At 39.7% G+C, this 16,977-nt stretch overlaps 1 protein-coding gene across 1 annotated transcript; it reads right to left on the bottom strand.

Annotated features, from left to right (window-relative positions):
* Positions 1 to 11,336: 11,336 nt before the first annotated feature.
* TRH (thyrotropin releasing hormone) lies at positions 11,337 to 13,340 on the bottom strand (the record flags this gene model as incomplete). The annotated part of the gene is made up of 2 exons (XM_082322521.1): positions 11,337 to 11,923; positions 13,142 to 13,340. 2 exons carry the CDS (start codon positions 13,338 to 13,340, stop codon positions 11,337 to 11,339), a joined length of 786 nt encoding a protein of 261 aa, XP_082178647.1.
* Positions 13,341 to 16,977: the final 3,637 nt, after the last annotated feature.

Genomic DNA, 16,977 nt, shown 5'->3' with positions numbered 1-16,977 from the left:
TACATGTACAGTTTCCCATTAAGAACCATTATGCTCTGGTTTTCAAAAAGTCTTGATTCAGTTTTTGATTCTGGTTTTCAGGCCTTGATTCAGTTATGAATAGAGAAACAGGCAGCTGTGGAAATAATGTAGAACCCCAGTTACAGTCACCTTCCTATTCAGCATGCAAAACACAGACCCAATTTCTCTTTGATATTAAAAACTGGTGAGAGATCTTCTCATGCTGTAAAAGCTGCCCTGGTCAGGCACTCTCCCCACAGTGCACTCAGGTAAATTATAAGCTGTTAAGCTTTTTTTAGAAGGTATGATTGATAGATTTTTTTTAAATTTATTTAATAAGTTAAGGGGCTGTGTTAACCCCAAGGTCTTAAGAACCTGAAAATATTTTTAAGTGTTACCAGTTTCATTTTAAAACTTGAAAAGTCCTCAGCCTATAGGGACTAGAAATGAAACTAGCAGTGTATGTAAAGAAGGACGGTACTTGAAGGATGAAAAGGAAAAAATAGAAGTAACCATCTGACTTTTCATACTGCTTTTGTTATATAAAAAGTATATTTCTGGCCTCATCCAGACTTAGCTGGAAGGATTTAACCACACTTGGAACAGGCCTGCCAAGATTTGCTCCATATACTCAGTCATGAGGTGGCAAAGCCTTCTAGCATGCACATCTCATCAAAGCTCCTGAGGTTTCTCATTGCATAGGCCTGTATTTGGAATTGGGGCTTCAATTAATAAACATCTTCTCTCATTACTGTCATCCTTTCCTCTTTTTTTTCCCCTGATGCCTATTTTCTGATCTCTCTTACTGTGTTCACACCCTAAGAAGGCACCTTTTCCTACAGAAATATGTGAGTCTTGAATCCAAGCAGGGTTAGTCTCCTGTGATCTTTCTCAATAGAGAATGGTTATCTGCATCAGTTTCAGGTCCAAGACTTTAAGCCTTGCCTGAACAGGGAAGACCCTGGAACAGTCGTTGTCGAATAGCAGTTATTCTACATTAGCTCCTATATAGACTCTGACTCTTCCTGTGAGCATCACATTCTGTAACCCATGTTACAGAAAGAAACAGAAGGGGAACACATTTGGGATAGCTACAGCACTTTGAATTTCTGCTTTCCCAGATTCATATTAATTCTGAGAGTGTTCCTTATCTTGGAAAATCCTGAGATTAAAAACTGTTGAATGCAAGAATTGCAATATTTGCTTGTTTCTCTAATACAGCTAGCAGATATTTGGGCATTCAAGTATGCTTCTAATAGTAAGTGCATCTGCTTAGTGCTGGAAAATTCAAATTATTACTTCTGTGACAATGCCAGCAGAGTAATTTCATGCCATTCATTGGGACAGGCACACACTTCCTTCAAGGAAAGCATTAAGAACGTGGATTATGCTCACAGTTTTGAAGTTGTCTTTAATTCTGTACTATGTGTCTTGTCTTTTACAGTTCTGAAAGAAGTCAAAGGAAGGCACTGCAGGCAAGCTTTAAGGGAACAGTTTGTAAATCCTATTGTATTTCCCTTCGATTCACCAAATGTGAGTTTGGCCCTCAGCCTCCTTTTTTTCCACTTGTTTATGTCTTATGATACTCACTTATGTAGAAGTATCCCTGTATTACCCCATGTATCTGCTGCATCTTTCAGACTGGAAGCTAAGAATTGCATTAGTTTGTCCATAAGGCAACATTTCTTTGCAAAACAGACGGGAAAATCCAGGGTTTAATTGATCCCCAGCCCTGATAAGGCACCTGTGTACTAATCTGAGGGCTTTGTATGGCATAGGAGGAAGTGGGCAGTTGGGGATGTGAAGGAGGGGTTTGCAGTGTAATGCTTGAGGAGGGCAAACATGGAGCGACACAGGGTACTGTTTTTCCCAATTGTGTTCTTGTCCTTGGAGGAAGAGAGCAGGAACCGGCCTGAGGATTCACCTGCTGAGGTGTCCTCCTCCTTCCCCTGAATTTGCTGAAGCTGGGCTGTTTCCTAGCACTGAGCCTTGGGAAAGCTCAGGTGGAACCAACTAACTCTCCCTTTGTTGCTACCTTGCTCCTTTTGTCCAGACCTCTGTTGAGGCCAGTGATTTAGAACTCACGGAGCCAGTGAGAGTGCTCCAGCAATACAAGTGTCCCTAGAAGAGCTGCAAGATCTGTGCTTGAATGGCACAAGGGCAATATTGGGAATAAGTGAAAAAGAAAAGACAAGAGTAGATGTAGGGCTTGTAGGGGCGTTTCTGTAGGCATTTCAGTTTTCTTGTTCCTGTTTATGTGTGTATTTTGTTCATTTAGTGGGTGTAGAGAAGGGACAAGAAAAGGGGTAGGTGGGGAATGGAAGACGTGCCCGTCACTAGATGGCACACCAAGCACGTCTGAGAGCAACCGGAGACCTGCGGGCGGCCTGTGCGGGGGATTTCGCAGCACTTGGGGCTGCTTAGCCGTTTGCTTTCAAGGTTTTTCTCCTGCAGCAGGCAGGCTAGTCCTGCCTGTTGAGCTGGGAGGGCCTGGTGACCCAGGCAGCGCGGTCCTCTCCTGTCATTCAGAAGTAGCAGGAATCAGGTATAAGGAAAAGTGAGACTGTACTGAAGAGCAAGCTGTTTCCTTAAACCTGCCTTTCTCTACAGCTCCAGTAGTTGCTCATTTTCAAAAGGAAAGTCTTAAAGGCTTATTAAAATGGTAAATAGGATTGAAGTCTAATAGCCTACTGTTGGGACATAAACAATACAGTGAGAAGGACTGCCTACAGCGAGTTGCGACAAGGATGATAACATGCTGGGATGTGCACTAGAAATCAAACATTTCCTGAATCTTTAGTTAGTTAATTGTGCTCTTTTGCACGTTCTACATTTGACCACAGATCACGAGAGCACATCTCACCAAATGAACCTTTTTGAATTACTGATAAAACACCATGTTGTGTCAATCACTCTTGAAAAGAGAAATTTCATTCAACATTTTGAAAGAAAAATGCCATTTGTTTGCATGTTTCTGAATATAAATGGTCTTTAGCACTTCCTGAGGAACCCATTTCCCATTAAGTGATTGCACCTGTTTAATATGGTGTGGATCTTCATGAGAGTATTAGACTCCTAGTGGGAGTCTCTCAGAGAGAATTATAGAAGAGATATTGCAAAGTTAGCATGCCAGGTGTAGTGATGTGCTGAATGGTGTCCACTCCCAAAGGGAAATTTAGGCTCCTGTGTCCCTGAGGACCCCATGTCCCTTTACAGAGGTGGAGCATAATCTACGTTTGTGTTGGTGTAAATGAGAATAGACTTTGGCTGCTTGTCACTTAGTCTGGCTCATCACACTTTCCCACCCAGAGAGTGTTCACAAAATGAAAAATCCAGGTCTGTCTAAAGCAATCCAGTTTACACTTCTTCAAAAACTAATTTGTCTTCTTCCAGCTAGTTGCAATAGGAAGAGAGGTATTTGGGGACAAATTAAACCTTACTGAAATGCTACAGGTGCTGCTGGGGACTGAATCTGAATCAGTAATGGCTTACCATTGTGAATCAATGTAAAAGAGCAACGGCACAGAAAAGGAATGTGTTCCAAACGCTTGCTCTAGAAGCAAAGTCAGGCATGTACTGCCTCGTTCTGCTACTGGAATATAAAAACTCAGCCCGCAAAACCCCACAGCCTCCTGCTCTGCTGCACTCAAAGTCCTTTGCAAACACTGAGTAAATAAGTTGTAAAATATGTTTGTGAGCTGTTGTTAATAACTCTAACAGTGAATTTTAGGACCTGGTCTGTTGCTAAGTTGGTCATTGCTATTAATGTCCAAGAGGAGAGACTTCAGTGGGAGTACAACTGAGAAGAGGGACACAGTCAGCCCTGTAGCCATGGCACAGTCCTTTCAGAAATGTATTCCAGTTAGGTTCACGTGTGTTCTTCAACTTCTTGTAATATCTTCACTGCCATTTGGAATGTTAAATAATGAAATCTGATCCCAGCACAAGAGAGGTAAATGTAGACTAGAAGGAATTCTTGATGATGCCTGTCTACTTCTCAAGGAGTGCAGTGGAACATTTTTGCAAAAATACGGCTTACTCACTGAACAAAAAGTTTAAAATATCTGAAAATTAACAGTGTTGAGTTCAATATAGATTTTGAGGCGGAAGCAGAGTGGAAAATCAGAATATTCTTCCTAAGTATTCCCTAAACTAAACAGCTAGTTAATTTAAATTGATGCTGTGTTTAAAATTGGCTTAAATTCAATTTTATAACTTAATGATAAATTTTTAAAAAATCATTTTAAATCTCCTAACATTGAAATGGGTAGCACAAAATTCTTCCTACAGTATAAAATGATCTTTGATTTTAATTTAGCTGAGAAAACTTTTTTTGTTTGTTTGTTTAGATGGATCTAAACCAACATTTTCTGTATTTTTCATTTCATTCAGAGAACTAAAAAATTTGCATATCGCTGTTCCTTTTAACAAAACTCATGTATTCAATATACTCAAGTTGCTTATTGTAAACATTTTGATACAAAACAAATTTAATTAGTCTGTGTAGAGAGGATAGAAGCTACATTTCCATGCCAAACCTATGATTTTTCCTGTGTTTGCAGACTCATCAATCAAAACTGACAGCATGATGATTTGTAAGAGCTGCAGCTGACAACTTGTTGAGCCCCATTTATCTGATTTGCCTATTAACTGCTTCAGTATTGGCAGGCCAGTCATCTACACAAGTTTATATGGTCCCTTAACACTGCTGAAGAATCTGGTGTATTGGTCCTGACTGCTGTGGAATGGCACCACTTTTACATAGAGTAGGTGAATTATGAGGACAGACAGGAAGATTCAGCATTCCTTTGTGTTTACATGTCATTCGATGTTTTAGGATCTGTAGGATCCATATGCCACAATGTGTAGATTACGTTCAGGGCTCATTTCAGATTTCAAGCACACCCATATTTGGGTGCTATCTCCTATAGACTCTCGTCTTCTATTTTCCCTACAAATTTGTACAGCAACCAATTCCCATCTTGAAAGCAGCATGTCTAAAATCAATAAGCGGAATACCCTCAACGGTGGGTATTCAACAGTGAATGATTTGTGATTTTTTGCAGGGCTGTTGCTGTCTTCTTCAACAACCCCTGCTTGTTCCAAGAGCTTGCTTTTTGTCTTGACTGCTTTGGCTCAGAGAACCTTTCATAAAGTCTTACTATACTTTTCATTTGTCTTGGCTTTTCTCTCCTCCTCCTCCTCCTCCTTCTCTTCCTCTTCTCTTTTTACAATAGCTTCTACAAGCACCCCACACATCAGTACCAGCCTCAGAATCAAGAGGGAATTTATGCTGGAAACATACACTTCTCTGTGAAAATTAGTTTAAAACAGCAATCATATTTCAGACAAACTTTTCAAAGCAGGTCACTTTCCCTAGTTTTCCCAATCATAATCTCACATTTTCCCTATACCAATCGGCTATTAAAGTGTCAACACTGCATCATACTCAATTGCATTCAGTTAGGATATCCATTATAGAGAGAAGGTGGCAATGAACTTCCTTTGATATGGCAAGTTGGATCCTGGTTTACCTTCATCCCATTTTGCAGGAGTATTTGCATGATTTATGAAGTCCAGATTTTCCCTCTTTCCAATTCATGTGAACATGAGGAAGGTGCAGCGTATGTTAGCTGTGACTAAACGAGGAAGGTGTTCCTTCAGTCACTCAACGCTTCCTGCGCCAGTGTGTCTGCGAGGCTGTCGGTTCAAAACAAAGCAGCTGAAATCAACTCAAGAGCTGTCTTTGCCTTTTGGCTGGGATCATTCCCTTATATTAGTATCTGACATGCCCCATCTCTGTCAGGAACCAATATCATGCTCCAGCATACCAATGCAATTTGTGATCTAATAAGATTTTGGTTCTGCTTTACCCTCCTTCAGCCTGTGCTCCTTCATCTCATGTAAGCAAAGTGAATTGGCAGATAACTGATAAATGTCCTTTTCTTGGTTTCCTTCTTAGGACTTTTAAGCTGCAGTGGTTTCATCAAGGAAAACAAACCACAAATGTCTTCACACAGGTCTAAAAGTAATCTCGAGGCAGGTAGATAACTCAGTTTTCTCAAGGAACTTCCCCATTTGTTTTTATCAGAGGTCTCTGTGTTCAACCTGAATCCTTCCTCATTACCCTGTAGGAGTGGGGAGTTCATGCTCTTCTTGTTGGGAGGGAAGTGGGACTTTGCACTCTAATGCAGATAGTCCATGTATCCATTTCCTAAAAGCAGAAGGATTTCCCTGTCTGCATCTTTTGTGTCCTGTCTCTGTACAGTGTAGACCTCACCAGGCTCATCCCTTCTGCAGTGCTTCTCCACTTGACTGCTTTTGATCATAGTTTTTATTCATGGTAATGTCCTGACTGATGCTTTAAAATTGCAGCTGGCTGTTTAATGTTAACTGAGTTACCAGGCAAACAGTGACTCTACTTCAGCTATGGTGATGATGTTGTTTTCAAAAGTTCTCCAACTAATGAGTCATTAAAAGTTGTAATAAAGGGGTTTGATGGGGCCGCATGTCCCTTTGAAACACTCAGCCCATGCTAATTACAGTGGGTTAGCAAAGAGGTCAAGGCTCATAAGTGCGTGAGAGGGGGCACAGAACAGTAATGGTGAGAGGAGTTGAAAATAGTTGCAGAAAATGTTAATTACACAGCTTGTTCACATCAGCTTTCTCCTTCCATTGAAAATAAAGCTCAGTTTGAAGACACTTGCAAAAGTTGCTCTTTAGGAATCAAACTCCCTTATGTCTCAATAACTGGTAATGTGCCAGAAATTTAAAACTGCAGTGGCATAAAGAGAGAACTCATCTGTGCACAGTTGTTTTAGTCTCAATTAAAGCTGGAAATAAGATTTTTGTGTGACTCTGGTGCCACATTAGGGCCAGCACACAGCTTTGCTCTGTGGACCTAATATTAGATGATTAATAATATAATATTAATCATAAATATAATAAATAATATCTGATAATATCAGATTCTGCAGAGGACAAGGGAGATTTTTCCACTGACTTCCATGACCTTTGGATCAAGTCTGCTATTGATTTGTTATCATTCCTGAAGAGCCACAGGCTGTCTTACAGACAGATAGTGCACTTCATCAAGGAACTTTGCAACTTAAAGGCCCTGTTGTGCAATTATCAAATGGGCAAGTACTTTTATGTGTGTGACTGAGCAAAGCTGGTAACATGTAGACATTTGCATGGATGTTAAATTCTAATAAAAGATGACAGTGAGGGGAAGGTATACAATAAAAATAAGAGCAGAGAGATGTGCAATTAACAAATTCTTACCTTATAGCTAAGTAGTATATATCTGTGTAGTTCATGTTGCTAAGAGATTGCACTATATTTACTACTCAAAGAAGCAGAGCATTATAGTATAGAAGCTGGTTCTTTTCTGGTTAGTCCCTTAGCCAAACTCCAGAGCCAAAAAGTTTTTAGGCTGTAGGTAAATCTGACAGAAACTTAACTTCAGAACTTGTGCTTATGTGTGTTTCATAGTCACAAAACTGTCAAATCACAAATGGCAGACGGTCCTCTGAGAATGTCTGTAGGAGAAGGAATGTTGTACTTGAATGGTGGTATGTCTGCGACACTGCAGAAAACAGGAAGAAATTAATTAAGAGAGGTGAAGTTTTCATACAGATACTGAGAGAAAATGTACTTTCAATCAAAACAAAAATTGGGACAAACATGGTTGGCAAGATTGAAATATTGTTTTGAGTTAAAAAAAAAGTAGGAGAACTCTTAAAATACGTAATCTTTTTCCCAATGAAAACCTTCTCTTTCCTTTTCTTGAGTGACAGTCTTTTATGCAAGTAATGGAATGACTGAGTAATTTTCTCCATTGAAAGTAAATGCTAGCTTTTGAAAGTTTTAAAGGGAAAATTTAATATAAAATGGAGAAAACCAGGATTTTTGTTTCCTTTTTGTAGATGGTCTTATGTTTCAAAAAATGCATGGGATTAAATAAGGTTATCAGGTCCCCACCAGGTGCAATTTCTAACCTACCTGCAAAATTTTAATTTGGTGATTAATTTTATTCTCTCCTAGGTTGCACTTGTAGCTCTATCTCCAAGTCTTTTCAGAGATAATGTAGCTCCATGAGCCATGTTTAGCATAATCAAAATAATCATGTAGGTGCAGGAACCCCAGGATTAAAGAGAACTACAACTAGCTATTGTTAGACAAATATCTGTGGAAGGTTAAGAGCATCCTACTTCATCCTCTTGGGATTTCTGTCAGGGGTGTCACTTTTCTGGTTACTTGGCAATGATGGCTGCATTTTTATGGTGCCTCAGTAGCAGATTTGCTGGCTCTTTTGGCTGTTATGTACATGGCAAATATGATGCAGAAAGTTGTCCTGTATTCAGTTCTGTTTCCAGGGTCATCCTCTTGAGTTTCTAGGATTTTCAAGCCCAGGTCATTGACAGAAGCTCAGGACTTTTGGCTCATGTTTCAGTCTCCAAATTATTCTGTTTTCTGTTCATGGACATGTCAGGCCAGCATCAGGACCCGTACATGTGCTTCTCTGAATGGAAATCTGTGTCTTGTCCTTTAAACAGGCTACTGGCCTACGCAACTTGGAAGGGGATCTTTCACATGTGGCCCCACCCCCGTCCAGGAATCGCTGAGAGTGTTGCTGTCATTTTCCAGAGACCTTTTGCTGGAGTAACAAAGTTTTTTTGTAAACTGATTGAAATGGGTCAGAGCTCTCCCAGTATCTGCTTACATTGTGCCTCTCCCAGCCAGGCAGGTGCATTCTCAGCAGCTCTAAACTGAGGCAAATTTTAAAAACTGCAGGCATGATAAAAATGACGTGATAAATCTGATTTACTGTAAAGTGCTGTCAGCTCAGGCTTGGCTTTTTAAAAAAAAAAAAACAACAAAACACAAAAAAAACCCCAACAAAACAACTCAAAACCAATAGAAATAATTCCTTAAAAAATTGTAGTAGTGATAGCCTTGCTTTTAAACAGATGACTAGCCCCTGGCAGACCTTGGCATCTCTGAAAATACTGGAGCACTCAGAACCTAAAATACAGAAGATGGAAAAATTAGACTTACATAAAATCAGTTGTGCTACCTTTTCACTGGCCACACTGAGAGGACAGCGCACTCTTTCCTTTTTAAAAAGTGATTGATTTATTGATAATAAAGTGCATCTGAGGTTTACTCAGAATGGTAGATTTTATAGGCAGTAACCTAGTAGCTTGAACCAGCTGTTTGTAGCTGCACATTAAAACTTTGACCTTGGGCTTTCATGTTTCTCTGCCTTCCCTACCTTGGCTTTCTTGTAGCAGCCACAGCTGCATCCTTGTCTTGCAGGAACTGTGATGCATTTTTGGTGTTGCTCATGTTTACCCGCTTGGTAATTTTTTCTTTCCTGTTTTTCACTTCTTTTGGACATTGCAAGTGCTGGTGGTCTTGTGTAGTAGTGTTCCCTGAGGTTTAAGAAGCATTCATTCATTGCTGGAAATGGTATATGAAATTATATTCTTTAGAGAAATCTTTTTTTCCCTTATAAAATGAAAACCAAACATTTTAAAAGGCGTCATATACAGAAAGTGTGCTGAAGGAATTTGAAGTGTATGGTATGTTCCCAGCTACCTCCTCTGAGGATTTCTTCAGCACTTGTTAATTAGAAAACCCCTGTCAATAGAAGAGGTCTGCCAGCTGTCACATATATTAAACAGTGTATTATCTCCAAAGTTAGAAATTGTTTGATAGACCATGTTAAGTGTTGATCAGCCTGGGAACATCTAACTTCAGTGAAACTCACTGAGATGATTAATTATTCTTCTTCAGGGTAACTAAACCATATGGTAAAACAAACTTTTATAACTGAGGAAGTGCTCTGAGGCACTGAGCAGGGAAACAATCATATTTAAAAGGAACACTCAAAGCACTTAATTTGTCTTGATGTTATTGAGAAAGATGAATATCAGTGGAAAACATGCTCATTTGTTTATAAAAAAATAACATTCTAGTGAAATATTGACATGCTCTAACCTCTTTGAATGTACAAGAAGTGATATGAATAACTCAATGCACTCAATAACTGTGCATTAATTGGAAAATTCAGTAAATCTATTGTTGAGATCTGTGAAGAGGAAATCAAACTTCTAGTAAAGTTCCCTGTGAACTAGGGGACAAGGGTGCTGTGGGTTTAGCCCAGATGCATAATTTTGTCTGTCATACAGGTAGAAGATTTAAAAAGGGAATCTATCTATATGCAAATCATCCTTCCACGTCAGTAGCAAACAGTTTTACATATAAACATGTGCTGACCACCAGCATGCAAGAAGATTGTGCCTAGAAAAATACCCTTTGATGTTAATTTATGTATTTTTCTTTAGCTTGAGTTGGTTTTATGGTTTTCACTCTGTTACAGAATGTTTGCACAACCAATAAGGACACTCAGAGTTGACTATTGATGTTTATTGAATCATTCATATCAAATAAACACTTTTGGGAGTCTGACCACGGAAAGTAAAAGCATTCCTTTGTGAGGAGAGAAATCAGAAATCCTTATTGGAAAAAAAGGACGTCTGCTTGTTTCATTTTTGAAATGAAAAGGAGGAGAAGGCATGATTTCAAGTGGCATGACTGAAATGTGGACACACCAGGGTGGGAGTTCTAGTACAGGTGTACGCAGTCAGGTTCACAACTTGCGGTTGAGGTGCTCTGGGATGCATTAACCCTTTGCACTGTGCAGCCTCTTAGATGAAAAGGGTTTTTATGTGCCAGTTCCAAGTCAAACTATGAAGTCAGTCATCTAATCTGTTCCAGTTGGAACAGTTCCTATCTCTGTGCTTACTGCCTGGACAGATTGTAGTGCAGAAGGGTTCAGGTCTCATTAATGTATCATTTAGAATTGAAAACCTATTCAATTTAATTTTGAGATAATTGGCATATGCTGTCCTTCTTTCTCCTTCTCTATTAATTTACTGTTTTCACTGAAGCGAGAGGAAATCATATAATTATTCCACGTTAGTAGCATTAGAACAGATATTTAAAAGCCTGTTTTAGTCATTTGGGAACAGAAAATTGGACACACATAGTGGGATTATTCTGGGGTCTGGGCCCATAAGGAGATGAGCCCTCTTAACTTCCTAAAGTGAGGTATTTGAAGACCCTCAGTACCTCCCTGTCCCATTCAACTGGGTCCTTTAGTTCCTTTACTTTAGGTGTGTGACAAAGCCATTAACTTAAATGGGAACATGAACGCACTGCAAGATAGGTGCAGAGGTCAGCAGCAGGAAGCCAAAAGGGAGTGAACAGAATTTTGTAGTGATCTGGCATTTTACTTCACCAAATGCAAATGATACACAATTATTTTCTCATTCCTCTGCTTCACTCTCCCATGCTGATCTCTTTCCTGGGTGCTGACGTTTTTCTTCTACCCTGTCTTTGCTAACATTTTCTACTAAATCAAGTAACAAGCTGCCTTTGTTACAGGTGAAGGACTCCTGAAAGTTGCAGGGGCCTGAATCATCTGGGCTGTCAGAATTCCAGTGCCTTTTTCCAGGGTGCTGGCGTTTCTCACCATATTGGTCATTTAGGTCTAGCTCATCATTCCAGCCTCTTTTGCTAGGATACTGGCGCCCGTACATCAGATACCTCCTGCCTGGATGCTGTCTTTTGGATAACTCATTCAAGTAGGTTAGCTGTGCACTAGCAGTGTCAGCATACTGATCCGACAATGACCTTCTGCCAGGATGCTGTTGCTTTTTCAGCTCCAGATAGCCATCAAGGTCATCTTCTATCTCTCTTTTCCCTGGATGCTGCCTCTTCTGAATGTCTCCATAAGATGTGTCTTCCCCAATATCTCTTTTTCCAGGATGCTGTCTCTTCTCCAGGTCACTTAGGTACTTTTTCCCAGGGTGTTGTTTTTTGGAAAGCCATTCTGGCAGAGGGGCATTTGATTCTGTCCAAGGAAAAGAATAATGTTAATGAGAATGAGCCCCCATAATCCTCACTAAGGAAGTTGAAACGGGAATTTGTGGAGTTCTATGGTTCAGAATCATAATCTGTTGGTCGTTATGCCCATTTAATTGCACAGTTAACTGTATGGTCTTTAATTTGATCACTCTGGATGGCATCTGTCAAAATAGTTCTGGCACATTTTTAGCGAGGATGGATTGATACATTAGGATCTAGCTGCAGCCAAATGGGAAGACATGCAATGACAAAGCCTAATGTGTTGATTCAGGTAAATGTGTCAGATTCAGGTAAAGGGAGGTGAGTACAAGATGCCGAGCAGCTGGAAGAAATCAGCTGCAGAAGCTGGGTATGGGGAAGAGCTGGAAGTCAGCATGAGACAGGGCAAGGATAGGGCTGAGACACAAGTAGAAGCAGGGATGTGGACATGTGAAAGCCAGCTCAGTATTTCCAGCTACCAGTCATAACTCTATTAGTCTCTCTCACTCATTTTTAAGCTCTTTTTAATATCTAAGGTCTTGGATTGACATAACCAACTCTCAGCATTCATGTGAAGAGGGAGGAAGGCTTTTTCTATGGGCACTTGGGGCCAGCTCCTCTTTCCACTCTGAAAGGGCTCTGTGCTCCTTGTTGGTGGCAGGCACCTGTGTGCTACTTCTTGCAATCCCTGAGTCTGATTTGCTTCCACGGCTGTGACTAGTGAGAGCAGAGCATCTGCAAGCTAAGAGGCAGCGGACACTGGAGCAGCCTCTGCATTCCCAGCCACGGAAAAGCCCACCTCTGTTGGGGTGTAAAAACCGGTGGGTTGAGGTAGTAGGTGAATGGCAGCACTCCCACCTCCAATTAACATTAGGTACAGGGTCCACAACTGGGGAGTGTCCTCCACGTGTCCTCTTAGAGCTTCCCTAGGGAAGGAAGTACTTGCAGGACAGGCAAATTTTTTGTGACAGTCTTCTACCTTCTTATTATGCAGCAGCTGCTTAGTAATGGTACAGCATTGCCTAAGTGGGGAGATCTTAGAGAAGAAAGCGCCTTTTGAGAACTCTGTATCAGTGTATTGCAGCAGACCTCCTATCCTTCCCCTCCCCTTAGTCAGAGTAATAAATACATACATTAGAACCTGGGAACTATACGTTGGATCTAATGATCTCAGCCAAGTACCATGCCACCATCACCAGATGGATGTCTCCAGTGTTATATATACCTTTATTCATCATCTCTTCTTCCTTTTCAGCTTTCTTGAGGACAGACTGAAGAATGAGGCTTTTAGACCTCTGCAGGATGTCATCCAGGGGACTTCTTCCCTTGTTCTCGCTTCCCTCTGGAAGGGGCTGCCCGCCGTTGAGGCAAACACCACACAAGGTCAGGCAGAGGAGCAGCAGTGGCAGCTGGATAGATGGCATTGTGGGACCGGGGTTCCTGCAGCTGCCGTGGGAGAGAGAACAACAGGGGAAGAGGAGCAAACAAACCTAGCAATAATAGCAGTATTTCCAGGACTGAAAAAGAAATATGGCACTGCTGTAGGGATTGAAGTCTCTTATGAGTCTCGTTTCTGTTAGTAACCTCTCAGTTTATTTTATATTCTTCGAAGAATCTGTAAATTCTTCAAAATTAAAACCAGGCGCTTGTTCATTTTTCTGGCAGAATAAATATGAGCATTTTAAACACCTAACTTCCTGATGCACAGATAGTTCTGAAAGCCAATTATTTTGCTTCGCCTTCTGCCAAGATGCACCAATAATTTCCCTCTTGAACTCTGTGTTAACTGTTGGCAATTCCCTTTGCTAAGGGTTAATTTTAAAATAATGCTGTGATTTGCAGCACTTTCATTCCACCTTTAGTTAAAGCCCAACTTTAAGAGTCCATTAGTTTTTTAATATGTATTTCTATACATTTAAAGTAGCTGTGTGTCTGTGTATTTGTCAATATAATAAGATAGCTATGCTCCGTTGGTCAGGGAGGTTTCTTGCATTGGGGAAGCACCTCATATTGTTTTCAGAGACATAATAATAATCATATCCTCTGTTACCTCTTGCCCAGATAACAAGTGTTTTTCTATTTCTTCTAGCTAGCACTGGAATTCCTAACACATTTATCATGGATTTATTTTCCAGTAAACAGAGTTCCTTCAGTAGAATGCAATACATCTTTAATACTAGTATAGCAGTCATTTAGCTTAATTATTTCTTCAGAATATAAAAGAAATGCACAATTTTACGAAGTTCTACAAATTTTTAAAATAGAGAATGAGTTTATTACCTCTCTTATTGGCAGGCTTCTATCACTTCTGATGAAGTCCTTGGGTAACAGCCCTAAGAATATCACACATAGGCTATTTTGCTCCGAGCAATCTTTAGAAGGAAAGTTAGAATCAGCTAAAAAAGAAATGATTTGGTAAATTACCTGGTTTGTAGTTTCAGATTTTTGCTTGATGCATCTGCCAAGAGATTGTTTAGTCCTTTAAAGCTGTTTGCACATCTGAGCTTCAACGTTGCCCTTTTTCTGCTACAGACACACACAGTATCCAATAGAACTGTTGCTAAGTTCTCTTTGGATGGCTTGTGTCTCCGTACTTATACTGTACTGCCTCTGAACCCTTTATGCAAATAGCTGTGAGGTAATTTAGGTGATGTGTTGTTTTCTTTTTTTTTTACTGATGTCAGAGATCTGCATTTTGAATACAGTTTAAAACTCTGATAGTTATTTCCTGACCTCTCTATATCCATGCTCGACTCCCAGAAACTGCTATTTTCCCATTCTCTAAAGAGATTATGTTGAATTTTATGTAACACAGCATAGAGAAAAGGAGGTTTTTCTCTGCTTAGCAAAAAGAAGCTTGTGTATCGTCTATTAAGCAAGCACCATGGAGTAAATGCAGAGAGGTAGGTAATTTATTAAGCTAAGGAAGAAAAACAATGAAAAAAAGTAGTGGATTTTATTTAAATAAGTTTATACCATGGGTTCTTATTCCGAATTACACTATACAGTTTGGGGCTCACAATTCTGTATTTTCTTGGCATAGGCTTCCATAAACAGTACATTAGAATATGAGTGCATAGCATTAGATATTAAAACATAGTTATGTTGTTGCTATGTGCTTCAAAAAGCATTATACTATTGTAACTAGAAATAAGACTCCTTCTCTTTAACCCATCTGTCTATTTAAGATATTCTTCCACACAGTACTACTAAAAACAGACCATGCAGGGGGCACAGATAGCGAGCTAGTGATTCTTTGATACTCTTAGTGATCCTGATGACAATATGTAGGACTAAAACTGGAGTACGGATTGCTCACAGTATTGAAGCAATTCAGGATTCTTTTATTGTTACTACATGGAAGGTTTCAACCAAGTGAAGTCAATGTTTTTCTGCTTTCCCATTTACTACCATTGTCATGAACACAAAACCACCTTTGTATGTCCTTCTCATCACTGCCATCAAAGTAATTAAGTGAAAATTTGTCTTCAGCAGTAAGTAGCAACAAAATCCAACAACCTGCCACCATGGCTTGAGAACACCTTTCTTGGTGGGACACTGGCATTTTAGCAGCTCTCTAGGGTGCTGTGCCACAGTCTGAGACAGAAGGCGTTTTGGGGACACTCTTAAAAGCACTGCACTTAAAAGTGGATCAGTTATGCTTATAGGTAATGTGGATCCTCATGGCCTATAAAATTTCCTTAAGGCAACAGGCATTTTGTGTCTGAACAGATGGTAGAAATACCATATAAAACTAAAAAGGGGTGAAGTCAGTTGTTCTCTATCAATGTGACTTAGTACCCATCAGAATTTAACAAAAAAATGGTCATGTTACAGAGCTTCCCCACCCCATTCAATTTTATATCATGGATCAGAAAATACACAAGAAGAATCATTTTCATTTAGGAAATGAAAGCCGACTTCTTTGGAGTGACTTCAGTGGAATGCAGCTGTTACCTCAGTCTTATTCCATGAGAGTGTGGTCATCTCCTGAATTTTGTCTTAATATCTCAGGAAAAATGTATCAGTAATTGTATATAGATGTGGTTTTTGATATTAATTACCCTGATGTAATTTGAGAAGAGTCTTGGATGTCAGTGCACTTGTTCCAGATTTGCAGTGGGGACAGAGATTGGGGCTTGCAGCATTATAACTGCATTTGTAACAATTATATTCAAAATGGAATATGTTTTACTTCTTGTTTGGATTTCTAAGGGAGTTTGAGACATCATGCACTTTACCTGCAGAATGCATCTATGGCTTTATGAAGATGTTGTCTTTGCCAGTCTAACACCACGTGAATGTTGTTTTTCTGAGCAAAGATCTGCAAGGCAATTGAATGGAAAGATCAACAGGCAATTTACTATAGCGGGCCAGTAAACAATGACTGGGCAACTAATAGTCCCTCATCCAAAGCAAAGATCCCCATAAAGACAGTTCCTCTGTACTTTTAGTTTTAAGCAATGCACTAGGGCTTTCCAGGAATCTAAAGAATGCTGGAAAATGTTTTAAATGCTTTCATTAATAACAGAGTTGCTTGTTTAACAAAGCAATAGCTGTCTGTAGCTTAGCCCCAGATTTGCCCTAACAAAATGCCTAATCCAGAGTCACTGAAATCAGCCAGATTTCTCCTTTAATTTAAGTAGGGTTAGCCTTAGAACTTGTCTGTCTCTGACTTGGAATGATCCACATATTGAATTGAATTTTAAAAAATCCTCTCACACTTTGAAGCATGGCTCTTGAAAAACATAGATGGGAAAAGAGAAGGTTAAACAGCTGAAACACTTTCACATATACAAAATCATATAAGCAAATTAACTCAAGGAACAGCCTAGAATTTTATATTAAAAATAGCCTCCCATATGAGTGTATTTCATCTTAGCACTGAGTGAATGAGTCAGATCTCACTTGTGATACAGCAGTTGACTTTGAATTTCTCAGCTACCTAGAAATGATACGATAGGTAGGACTTACGCTTTGGAACTTTGTATGAGTGCAATTTAATAAATCTGCATTTGCCACATATCTCCAGTGTGAAAATCCTTGTAATATATAATTATG

Source organism: Platalea leucorodia (assembly GCF_965183815.1).
Source record: "Platalea leucorodia genome assembly, chromosome: 9".
Taxonomy (NCBI): domain Eukaryota; kingdom Metazoa; phylum Chordata; class Aves; order Pelecaniformes; family Threskiornithidae; genus Platalea; species Platalea leucorodia.
This window is presented reverse-complemented; position numbering and strand designations above follow the sequence as displayed.